Consider the following 12,889-nt stretch of genomic DNA (forward strand, 5'->3'; position numbering starts at 1 on the left):
CAAGATATTGCCCAAGATAAAGGGGAGTCTGTGGAGAAGTATCATGCTAGACTCATACAGGCCTTTGATGATCTGGGCTTCTCCCTCTATGAAAAGACACACACACACATGTTATCATCTGCTTTTGTCTCAGGACTCAGAGAGGATATCAGAAAAAGCCTGATGGTGGCCCGCCCTGAATATCGCGCAATGAAAATGTCCGATTTATTGTTGGTGGCCAGAGGGATAGAAAACCAAAAGGGGAAAAAACCAACGCCCCTCATGGTAACACAAGATGAAGATCCCGCCTACACTCGTCCTCCACCACTGCCCAATACCAGGGAGAAGATCATCTGTTACAACTGTGGAAAGCGGGGTCACATCAGAAGAGTATGCAGAGCCCCAAGATATCCGGGACAAGACAGGGATCCCCGCGAAGGGCAACGTGGAAATGAACCTCCACCACCATGCCCCAACTCACGCTAGGAAATGGGCAAACCCGTGTCACCCCTTATGACAGTGTCCTCAAATGTGACTGGAGGACCCCTAGCAAAGGTCACGTTACCTATACAAGGAAAACCTACCACTTTTCTCATTGACACGGGTGCAGCCAGGAGTGTGTTGAGAGCTGAGGACCTGCCTGATAATTCTTTCCTTTCCACTATTGATGTTTCCTGCGTGGGAGTGGATGGGGTGCCCCGCTCCAGTCCACTCACTGAGCCTCTCCAAGTGGGGACATTTCCCGATTTGCTTACCAGATTTGTGGTGTCCTCTACATGTCCCTTGAATCTACTAGGAGCTGATGTGCTGTCCAGACTACAGGCGTCAATCATCTTCACACCTGAAGGGGGGGTGAAGTTACATACTCCCCTATCCTTGGAAGACTCATCTGCCTTGTGTTCTCTGCCTCTCCTGATGACACTTCATGAAGCAATAACTCCAAGTTCAATACCACAGGAAGTACTTGACAGAATTCCTGTGTGTCTATGGTCCACAGGCCCGGAAGACATTGGTCACTTAAAAGTGCCACCAGTTTCAGTCAAGCTCAAAGAGGGCGCATCATTGCCCCGGAAACCACAATACCCACTTAAGTTGGCGCAATCAGAAGCTATCTCGAAACATGTAGCTGCCTTGGTCCAGAATGGGGCCTTGATCCCCTGTACCTCACCATGTAATACACCTCTTTTTCCTGTCAAGAAGAAAACACCTAAGGGAGAACCTGACAGATACAGGATGGTGCAGGATCTGCGAGCAATTAACGAAGTCACAGTGTTGGACACCCCAATTGTGCCAAATCCACATACTATATTATCAGCTGTACCTCCAATGGCTGAGTACTTCACTGTGGTGGACCTGGCAAATGCATTTTACAGTGTACCCCTGCATCCTTCCTGCAGGTACCTCTTTGCCTTCTCCCACGAAAAGAAACAGTATACCTGGGCAGTTATGCCACAAGGGGCGCAAAATTCTCCAAGCCAGTTTGCCAAAGCCATAGCCTCCATACTTGATACATGGCAAAAAGAACACCCTGCAGTGACTCTCCTCATATATGTGGACGACCTTCTCCTCTGCGCAGATGACCAATATGCTGCAGAAGACAATTCAGAAAGTCTACTATGCTACCTTGCGGAACAAGGCTGTAAAGCCTCCAAAGACAAACTGCAGTGGTGTTGCAAGACAGTCACCTTTTTGGGCCACTGCATTTCCAAGGGAGCAAGACATCTCACATCGGACCGAGTAGCTGCAATCCAGAAGATTCCCCAACCAAAAGCAACTAAACAACTGCATGACTTTCTTGGACTCATATCTTACTGTAGGGCATGGATCCCGGATGCATCGATCCTTATGCAACCACTCTATAATGCCCTTAAGTCTGTGCCATTTACCCTGTCAAGCGAGGCCCTGGACAATTTTATTCTGCTGAAGCATGCAATATCCACGGCTCCTGCTTTAGGCCTTCCAGATTATGGGAAGCCCTTCAAACTGTTTGTGTCAGAAAAGAAAGGCCACGCCACAGGGGTCCTAGCTCAAGAACATGGAGGACGAACTAGACCCATTGGGTACTATTCTTGCCACTTGGATCCCGTGGCTAGGGGTGGCCCATCCTGTTTAAGAGCTGTCTTTGCTGCCCAAGCACTGCTGGACAAAACTTCAGATCTTGTTTTAGCACATCCCTTGCTTCTTCTGGCACCGCATGACATTGCTGCCATCCTGAATCAGGTGCAACCCCGACACTTGTCCACAGCCAGACACCTGAGATTGCACATCTCCCTCCTCCTTCCTGACAATGTGACCCTTCAAAGGTGTCTCACTCTTAACCCGGCCACCCTTCTGCCATTTTTTGAGGGGGGGCATGAAGAAGATGAAGAAGGAGACCCCTGTACTACTCCACATGACTGCCTTGAAATGATGCGCATGGAAACCACACATTTCCCTACAGTGAGTGAAACTCCACTGGAGAACCCTGATTACACACTTTTTGTGGATGGCTCCAGATATGCAGATGAAGGAGGCAAGTACCACACGGGTTATGCTGTGACCTCTGAATTTGAAATCCTACAAGCAGGAGCATTACCACCAACTGTATCTGCTCAGGAAGCAGAGATCCAAGCCCTCACTACAGCATGTAAGATAGCGGAAGGTAAAAGAGTCAACATCTATACAGACTCGAGGTACGCCCTTGGAGTGGCTCATGACTTCGGTATCATCTGGAGGGCCAGAGGATTTCTGACAGCGGCCGGAACACCGGTGAAACACGGTCCAGCCATCAAGGAGTTAATGGATGCACTACTCCTGCCCGACCAAGTGGCTGTCTTGAAGGTTAAAGCGCACGGCAAACTGAATTCTCAAGAAGCCAGAGGGAATCACTTGGCAGATATAACTGCTAAACAAGCAGCAAAAAGCCAACAAAAAACGGCTGAAGTGGCCAAAGAGGAGAATGAATCGCCAGCCCAAATGCCCTTGGCAGTGCATGTGCCATCTGATAAACAATACCTAACCTCTATGCAAGGTGCTGCTCACACAGAAGAAAAGTTGGGATGGATTGACAAAGGAGCGGCCCACGATGGAGATCTGTATTTGATGAGAGGGAAAACTTGTTTACCAAGATATATGTATCCAGCAGTTGTCCAATGGGCGCATGGACCTGCGCATCTCTCTAAGAATTTAATGAATTCACTGATTAGTAAATATTACTGGGCCCCAGGGATAACCATCTTAACCAGAAATGACTGTGCTTCCTGTGCAGTATGTGCAAAATGCAATCTGGGGAGAACGGAAAGGACACCACAGAAGCATTTGGCAAAACCCCTCTATCCATTCCAGAGGATACAGATTGATCATATACAGATGCCAAGAAGTGGTCGATATGAATACGCTTTAGTAGTGGTGGACATGTTCTCTTGCTGGCCAGAAGCCTATGCCGTTACAAACATGACAGCCAAGACCACGGCTAAGAAACTGCTGAATGAGATAGTATGTAGATTTGGGGTCCCAGAGGTGATAGAGAGCGATCAGGGCCCAGCTTTCACAGCAACCCTTACAAAAGAGATATGGGCAGCACTGGGGGTTCAGTTGGCTCTACATACCCCTTACCACCCTCAAAGCAGTGGGAAGGTAGAAAGGATGAATGGTACACTAAAAAACAGGATGTTAAAGATGGCCCAAGAGACTAACATGAGTTGGCCAGACAGTTTGCCCATTGCCCTGTTCAGTGTCAGACACACACCCCGGGGGAAACATGCCCTATCCCCTTATGAAATTTTGCTTGGATCAGCCCCTAGACTTGGTTGTTATTTTCCACAACAGTTACAGTTGCAATCTGATGTGTTAACTAGCTATGTCACACGTTTGTCCAGGGAATTAACCAATATCCATTCTCGAGTATTTTCCTCCATTCCAGATCCAGAGGCAGACTCGGGGACGCACAGTATTCAGCCAGGAGACTGGGTGTTAGTAAAGAAATTCTCAAGGAAAAACTCACTTGATCCAAGATATGATGGACCATTTCAGGTGCTGCTGACCACAGCTACATCAGTCAAGCTAGAAGGGAAAAGCACCTGGATACACGCCTCTCACTGCAAGAAAGCCCCATCTCCTGAAGATAAGACTCTGCCTGCACCACAATGACCGTGTTGTATATCCTTTTCCTAATAAGTTTAATTAAAGCTCAGCAGATAGTTATAACCAAAACAGGTACTCAACAGGCAGCCATCACAAAAATGAATGGCATCACCACATTTTGGTACAATTCATCCAACACACAAGTGGTTGCGTTTACCTTTGATTTCTGTAGTATAATACCCAGATATTGCAACAGGTATGGAACAGGTTGGGCAAAGCGGGCTTGCATGGCGATCAGCTCAGATCAGATATACATATGTATAACGGATGACTTTTGGGGGCAAAACTGTGATTATTGGGAATCAGTGGGGTGGAGTACTGGAGCAGGCTGGGGGTATCAACCACAGAGCGCTTTAAAAAAGAAAGATCACATGGGCAAACCCCTCATTAAACGTATGTCTATATGGAAGTCAGGGTGTAGTGATGACGGAGAGAGACTCGTTTTAAACATTGAGAATCCCAGCCCTGGTGATGCAGGACTTTACTGGTTGGGCAGGTACCCATCAAAAGGTGTTCCTATAGCAAAGTTTTACCTAAAAGACATGTATAACGTATCAAAATCAATAACGAATCCCCTCAAACCTTCCACCACTGCTATAAAAGACATGATAGCGATGGCAAACCCAACCTTTGAAGAGACAATGGCAGCTGAAACTGGGTTCTCTGACACTAATCTGTGGCTTGAGTGGATGAGATTCAGTGCAAACCAACATAACAGAAGCAATTGCTATGTTTGTGGTAGTGCTAGGCCACATTTGGGGACAGTCCCTCTCCAGATCCCACAAGACAGTGAGGAATGTTTCCTTAGCCTGTTCACCAATACCTCCACCAATCACTCTGCGTGTGAAATGTGGAAAAAGGAGTATCCTATAGTTACCAAAACCCCGAAGCCTGGAGAGGGCATCACCATATATCCCGGGAATTACACCTGTTACTCTAATTACCAGGGTAAGGGAAGGTTCTTGGGTAATTTCACCGAAGGATACTGCTCTACCTACAGTGAGGTCCTGGGGAAGTTAACACAGAACCAAATCCAGTCACTTGGTGATGTGTATTGGATTTGTGGGGACCTAAAAATCAGGACCAGATTGGAGGGAACCTGGACAGGTGAATGTGCCCTTGCAAAGGTCATTATGCCCCTTCATATCTTAGCAGAAGATACTCCTGATACACATACTGACCCAGCACACAGTCAGAGGAGGAAGCGGGCAGCTCTCTCCGGAAGCTTTGACCCTCATGTGTACATAGATGCTATAGGAGTTCCAAGGGGGGTCCCTGATGAATTCAAAGCCAGGGATCAGGTAAAAGCTGGTTTTGAGTCTTTGATCCCCATAATAACTGTGAACAAGAATGTAGATTGGATCAATTACATATACTACAACCAACAAAGATTTGTGAATTACACTAAAGATGCCCTCCAGGGAATTGCTGACCAGTTACCCCCCCACTTCCTACATGACATTCCAGAACCGGATGGCCTTAGACATGGTGTTAGCTGAGAAAGGAGGTGTCTGTAAAATGATAGAAAAAACGGGAACCTGTTGCACCTACATTCCTGATAATACCGGCCCAAATGGTAAAGTAACTTTAGCTATAAAGAAATTAGAGGATCTGTCATTGGAGTTGAAGAAGAACTCCGGTATTACAGACCCATGGGATCAATATTTTAGCTGGATGAGTGGGTGGCAGAAGGTGCTCGCCCAGATAGGGGTAACGGTACTAATAATCCTGGTTCTTTTAGCCCTGATTGTATGCTGTATTCTACCTTTCGTAAAGAAGTTAATGAGCAAGGCTGTGGACAACAGCACACCTACATTTCTCCACCAAGAAGAAGAGGACCCTCTTATGATGGAGGATAAAAAACCCTTCACTCTTCTACAGTCACTCCCTGTCCAAAATCTCACAATCCTCTAGGGTTATAGGGATAGATAGCACCTGATTGCCCTTCTCCAGCTGTATCGAGGGGGGTAGTGAACTAGTTGCTGCCCAACTCTATATACAGCTTAAAAAGAGTTGCTGAGGAGAATGGGCCAGGTGAGGAGGACCTTTAGATGAGGGACAGAAGAAAATAGCCATTTTAGGGGGGACTGTTGAGGAATCCAATGTACATAATGATAATCAGAAAATGTCTATTTGCTTATGTGTATACATGTTCCCACTCTCCTTACTTATTATGTAGTATACAGATTGACCCTGTTCTGCGGGAAGATGGCGTCTACACCCTACATCCCACGCGTGCAGAAGAATGCATTCGAGATAACAGAACCAGCTTCAACCAAACTTCAAGCATCAAGTTTCTTCATTTCTCTTGTATTGTAACCAATAAGATGTACCAATTAGACTGACATAGTAATGACGTATCTTTCTGTATAAAATATTAACACCGCCCACTAATAAATCAGTATTTAGAAGTAGCCTGAGCTGAACATATCTCAGAGAGTGTTTACTTCTAATGTGCATGCACATTTATACTTTTAATTAGGAATAGCAGCAGATAACCAAGAACTAATTTATAGTTCTAATCCATCACAACTGTAGCTTTCCTGCAGGTTAGCTGTACTTTGCCATAAAATTTCTTTCTGAAAGTGCACCAAACCCACAGGTAAGACGAGAAGTCTGGCTCAGTGCAAATCAGTTTAAAAGTAGCCCAGTAACCACTGAAGAACAGATATGTCCATATATACACTGATTTTAGTAATAAACTTGCTGTCCCAGGCAGAGTGCATTTGGCACCACTCTACCTATGGCAGGAGCTGGTGCTATACAGGAAGCATTGGCTTATGCAGCTCTACTCCACAGCTGCTTTCTTCCTCTACCGCTGGCTTCATTCACAACTCTGGTGCTCTGGCATGGCGGGTAGACAACCTGCTATCTGGGCTTGCCAACCCACCATCCCAGAGCAGGAGGTCGCGGGCCACATGTGGCCCCCGGGCCCCTGGTTGGGCACCCCTGCCCTAGATAATATATCCTGCAATGTGGCCTTCTTGGTTGCTGTCATATCTATCAGACATGTCTCTGAGCTAGCGGCTCTCTCTTGTAAAGATGTCATTATTCATATAGACAAGATAGTCTTTTACCCAAGACCATCTTTTCTTCCTAAGGTGATGTTATTCTTCCACCTCAATAAAGACACAGTCCTTCCAACTTTGTTCCCTGCTCTATGGTCTAAAGCACCCAAAGAAATTCCTATTTGCTACCTTGATGTAGTCAGAGCCATCAGCATCTACCTCAATGCAACAGATTATATCAGGATGACACTCTTTATTCATCCTACCCTCAAGACCTCACAAGGGGGACATCCTGTTTTCAAGTCCACCATTGCTAGATGGATAAGACAATTTCTGGTTTGCACTCTAAAGGACAAAGTTCATCCTGTACATTTACGTGCTCACTCCATCAGGTCTATGTGTTTGCCCAGCTTTGTAAGGTCACCATCTAGTCAACACACATTAATGTATTAACTCATGGCAACAAAAGTGAGTACACCCCTAAGTGAAAATATTTTGTGTGGCCACCATTATTTTCCAGCACTGCCTTAACCCTCTTGGGAATGGAGTTCACCAGAGCTTCACAGGTTGCCACTGGAGTCCTCTTTCACTCTTCCATGATGACATCATGGAGCTGGTGGATGTTGAGACCTTGCACTCCTCCACCTTCCATTTGAGGATGCCTCACAGATGCTCAATAGGGTTTAGGTCTGGAGACATGCTCGACCAGTCCATCACCTTTACCCTCGGCTTCTTTAGCAAGGCAGTGGTTGTCTTGGAGGTGTGTTTGGGGTCGTTATCATGTTGGAATCCTGCCCTGCGGCCCAGTCTCCAAAGAGAGGGGATCATGCTCTGCTTCGGTATGTCAGTTCATGTTGGTATTCATGGTTCCCTCAATGAACTGTAGCTCCCCAGTGCTGGCAGCACTCATGCAGTCCCAGACCAGGACACTCCCACCACCATGCTTGACTGTAGGCAAGACACACTTTCGTCTTTGTACTCATCTCCTGGTTGCCACCACACATGCTTGGCACCATCTGAACCAAATAAGTTTATCTTGGTCTCAGACCACAGGACATGGTTCCAGTAATCCATGGTCTGCTTGTCTTCAGCAAACTGTAGGCTTTCTTGGGCATCATCTTTAGAAGAGGCTTCCTTCTTGCAGACTGGGGTAGGGCAGCCTGTGCAGCTGTAGGGGCAGTGATTTCTATAGGGAGAATTTGGGATTTGGACCAGTTCATCTGGAGTCCGGAGAAAGCACCAAAGCGCTGGATCAACTGGAGGGCTTCCACAAGGGAGGGACTGGCGTCTTCCAGGTAGAGCAGCATATCATCAGCATAGAGGCTGACCACCTCTGTCACCTGAGCCAGACGGAGGCCCCTGATGCCAGGGTGCACTCCGATGGCAATAGCCAGGGGTTCTACAGCCAATGCATACAGCATGGGCGAGATGGGACAGCCTTGGCGGGTTCCTCGGGACAATGGTAAGGAGCTAGACGTTTGCCTGTTCACCTGTATGCGAGCAGTGGGGGCTTGATAGAGAAGCTGGTGCCACTTGATAAATCTGGGGCCAAAGCCAAATCTGCGGAGGCATTCTCAGAGGTGGCTCCACTCTACCGAGTCGAATGCCTTGGCGGCATCAAGGCTGACTACCACCCTAGTGCCAGCATTGTCAAGGGGCTTGGAGGTTCATGAACAACCTTCTAAGGTTGAATGCCGTGTTTTTGTTTAGTCTGAGAGCAAGGATTTTGGCCAGGATTTTAACGTCCAATTGTAGGAGAGAAATGGGGCGGTACGATTCGGGATACAAAGGGTCCTTGCCTGGTTTCGGGATGAGAACAATTAGGGCTTTACTCATGGGGCGTGGGAGCGTGCTGGTTTTAGATATGTGGGAGTATAGCGCATGGAGCCTGGGGAGTAGAGTTTCTTGGAATTGGGAGTAGAATTCCAGGGGAAGGCCGTCAGAGCCCGGGGCATTGGACGATGGCAGGCATGCTATGGCTTCCGCTATGCATTGCTCTGTAATGGGGGCCTCGAGAAGGTCCGCCTGAGAGTCTGTGAGGGTTGGGAAGTCAACGCCTTGCAGAAGGGCCTGTAGCTCGGTCAGGGGGCGGTTGGCCCTAGAGGTATACAGGTCAGCATATAAGTGTTTAAACTCCTGGGCTACCAATACTAGGTCTGTAAGGATGGTCCCTGTTTCTGACTGGAGTTGGATCACTACTGGGGGACTGTGGTCTAGATGAGCCATATACGCTAAAAGCTTCCCCGGCCGCTCTCCGTGTTCGTATATTTTTTGTTTGAAAAAGATGCCTTTCTTGGCTTGTTCAAAGTGTAAATGGTCTGTGAGTCTGGTTTGTAAGCGTAGTATAGCTGAATTTGAGGCCGTGGGGTTTGCAAGGAACACTTGCTCAAGAGAGTCAAGTGTTTCTTCGGCTTGTTTTAGGATATGTTTGGAGAAGGCTTTGTGTCTATTTATGCGATTTGACAGTATCATGCGGGCATGAAGTTTAAAGGTCTCCCAGATCAGGCCAGTCGAGGCCGATCCCGCATTAGACTGGAAATAGTGGGTCCACTCTCGCTGGACGGCCTCCATATCAGTGAGGACCGTGAACCAGAACGGATTCAGTCTCCAGATGCGGGTCGGCGGGGCAGAGGGCAAACATAGGGAAGCCCAGTATGGCGAGTGATCCGACAGGACCTGGGCGCCGAAGCCAGCATTTTGTAACAGTGGGACTAGGGTGGGGGATAGTAAGATCATGTCTATACATGACATGGCAGTCTGGGAGGGGGTGAAGCAGGAATATGCCTTGGCGCTGGGGTGTTTGAGCCTGCATGTATCAGACATGGCAAATTCCGAGAGGAATCTGCCAAATCTCGTTGGCGTGGGCTGGGTCAACGGTGCAGTGGGTTGGTGGAGTCTGTCAAGGTGAGAGTCTGATACTGCGTTGAGGTTGCCCATCCAAATGGCAGGCACTGTGGGGCGTTGTGTCATAAAGGCTATTCCCTCTTGGAGAGGCGCAAAGTGGAAACGCGGAGGAATCTAAAAGGTCAGGAGGAGTATTTCAAGGCCTCCCACTGATGCGTGCAGGAAGAGGAATCTACCCTGCCTCCCCAACCCAAGGCTGTGTAGGCGAAATTGGACTGTCTTAGCAACAAGGATGGCGATTCCCCTGGAATTATTTGTGTGGGGGGCTTGGTACAGCCAACCCACTCACATTTTTTTAAGGGACATCTGTAATTGACCCGTTATGTGGGTTTCCACTAGTATAGATATGTCTGCGCGCATCTGTTTGAGATGAGATAAGACAGCCAGGCGTTTAGGTTTGGCTCTCACTCCCCTCACATTTGGTAAGAGTAGAAGTGTACAGCCCGGTCGAGCCAATGGGGGAGAACACACACACAAACACACACACACACACACACACACACACACACACACACACACACACACACTCTGCAGTCAGTGAACATACAAATGCACAGAAGAATATAGGCATCACCGCCCGCCCCTGAGGCGAAGTCGCACACGGGGAACCCACAGCAAGGTGCGCCGGGAGGCGGGCAGACGTGCAGCAGCTTCATTGCACAAAGGGTCAAGCAATACATTCTAGCGCTTGACAGACAGTACAATATCGAAATAAAAGAATACAAAATAGGAGAAAAAAAGAAAATAATAAAAAACAGAACTGCAAAAACTGATAGAACCTTGCCTACGCTGGACCAGCTTGGCATAACAAATTTGAGCCAGTCCTCCACAGCCGTGGGGACGGAGGCTGGCCAGGGAAACAGCTCTTGTAGCAGCAGAGAGAAGCACAGTCGTCCACGGATGGGGACAGCATAGCCGTGAGGCTGTGGTAGGGGTGGAAGTCCAAGTGTACTCTTGTTTGCTAATGGGGGTGAAGTTTTGCTGAGGTGCACAGCGGAGCTAGTGAAGCCAGCATTCGGATGCAGCAGGGGAAATAAGGTAGTCTGAGAGAGGCTGTGGTCTCTTTATGCATGAAAGGGGGACATTGTGTGTCAAACAGTGCAGCGTTAGTGGCAGTATGGCAGCAACAGTGAGCGGGTGATGTGGGTAAAAACGCAGAGTGTTCGTTCTGAGGGGTAACGGTAAGGGCCATGGTAGAAGCTAGACCAAGGCCTACTCACAGTTTGTAGCATAAATGGTGGCGATAAGAGATGTTGGGCCTCGGTTCAGCAGGCATTAGCGGAGACGTGCGGGCATCTATGGCGGTGCGGGTGCAGCAGCATCTCACCTCTCCAGCCACAGAATAACTGCTGAAGGGTCCTCAAAGAAATACGCCTTGCCGTCCCAGATGACCCGGACGCGTGCCGGGAATAGCATTGCGTAGGCGAGGTGGTGATTCCGGAGTTGGCGCTGGGCCTCCACAAATTGTGCCCTTTTCTTCTAGACTTCTGAGGAGAAATCTGGGAATACAGCGATGTGGGAGTCGCAGCTTCGTGATGAACGTGCGCGGCGGGGCACCAGGAGGGGGAGGTCTTGATGCCAGGCGATGAGCACGCTCCACCACGAAAGTGGTGGAGAAGGCCTCCCTGCCAAGGTTGTTGATAAGCAAGCGTTCCAGGAATGTGGGGGGTCCGAACCCTCCGACCTCTCCGGCTGCACCACAGAGCGGAGATTGCATTGGCAAAGCCTGTTTTCCATGTCGTCCTGTTTGCTCATGATGGTACTCAGCTGGTGTTGAAGCCGTTCGGTGGCGACCTGCAAGGGATCCATTCTCCACGTGCCCAATCCGGCGCTCCGTCTCACCGACCCTCTCTTGCAGTTTGTGCAGGTTCTGGCGGATTAAGGATATGTCCACCTTGACCTCTTCAATTCTAGAGGTGAGGATGGTTTGGCAGAGGGAAACAGCGTCCAGTATGCGGGCGGTATCCCCGGAGGGAGGAACCTCCTCAACCGAGCCGGGTCCAGCGCCATCTTCCTCCGCAGGGTCCGGATCATCATCTCGGTATTTACTGAGCTTAGCAACCGCTGACAGGGTTCTTTTTGGCAGCGACATGGGCTTGGCGTGTTCACCCGTGGAAGCCGCTGCTTTTGTGGGTGAAAGGGTCAGTTTTGGTCCCAGAGGATCAGATAACAGGATACCTTGTAGCCGGAGCTCTCACCCTGTGCGTCCTACGCCATGCAGCTTCAGGCCACGCCCCCTCAAAATAACTTGTTATACAAGCTGTACACTCACTACTTTACATTGTAGCAAAGTGTAATTTCTTCAGTTTTGGCAAATGAAAAGATATAATAAAATATTTACAAAAATGTGAGGGGTATACTCACTTTTGTGAGATACTGTAGATAAGCAATAGGATAATAATAATATTATTATTAAAAGTTTTGGGAATAGTGATCTCAAACCTCACTTCTGTAGCGGATTAGGAGGGGTGTTGACAGGAAAGAAGAAATCAGCCAAGAAGAGGGTCTTTATTAAAGTGGTTATAAAGCTTCAGTTTATTTTTATTTTATTTTAATAAAAATAACAAACATGCCTATACTTAAATGATCTGTGCAATGGTTTTGCACTGAGCAACCCTGGCCCCCTTCTTCTGGGGTCACCCGCCAGTGCTCCAGGCCCCTCCTCATAATCAGACAGTAATTTTTTTTGTATAGGATATAGGATTGCAGTGGACTGTGTGAGTAGGAGAAAGGTTGGTATCAGTAGAGCAGTGGATGGTGTCAGTAGATCAGTGCACAGTATCTGTAAAGCAGTGGATGATGTCAGTAGGGTAGTGCACAGTATCTGTAAAGTAAAGCAGTGGATGATGTCAGTAGGGCAGTGGACTGTCAGTAGT

At 48.2% G+C, this 12,889-nt stretch overlaps 1 protein-coding gene across 1 annotated transcript; it reads left to right on the top strand.

The window, feature by feature from the left end:
* On the top strand, positions 1–4,107 carry LOC143975860 (uncharacterized). The gene is made up of 2 exons (XM_077478417.1): positions 1–3,457; positions 3,881–4,107. The coding sequence occupies exons 1-2, from the start codon at positions 469–471 to the stop codon at positions 4,105–4,107; spliced, it is 3,216 nt and encodes a 1,071-aa protein (XP_077334543.1). The 5' UTR covers positions 1–468.
* The last annotated feature ends 8,782 nt before the right edge of the window (positions 4,108–12,889 follow it).

This window comes from Lithobates pipiens, unplaced genomic scaffold (assembly GCF_037356315.1).
Source record: "Lithobates pipiens isolate NorthernLeopardFrog02 unplaced genomic scaffold, aLitPip1_a1.2 Scaffold_13, whole genome shotgun sequence".
NCBI lineage: Eukaryota > Metazoa > Chordata > Amphibia > Anura > Ranidae > Lithobates > Lithobates pipiens.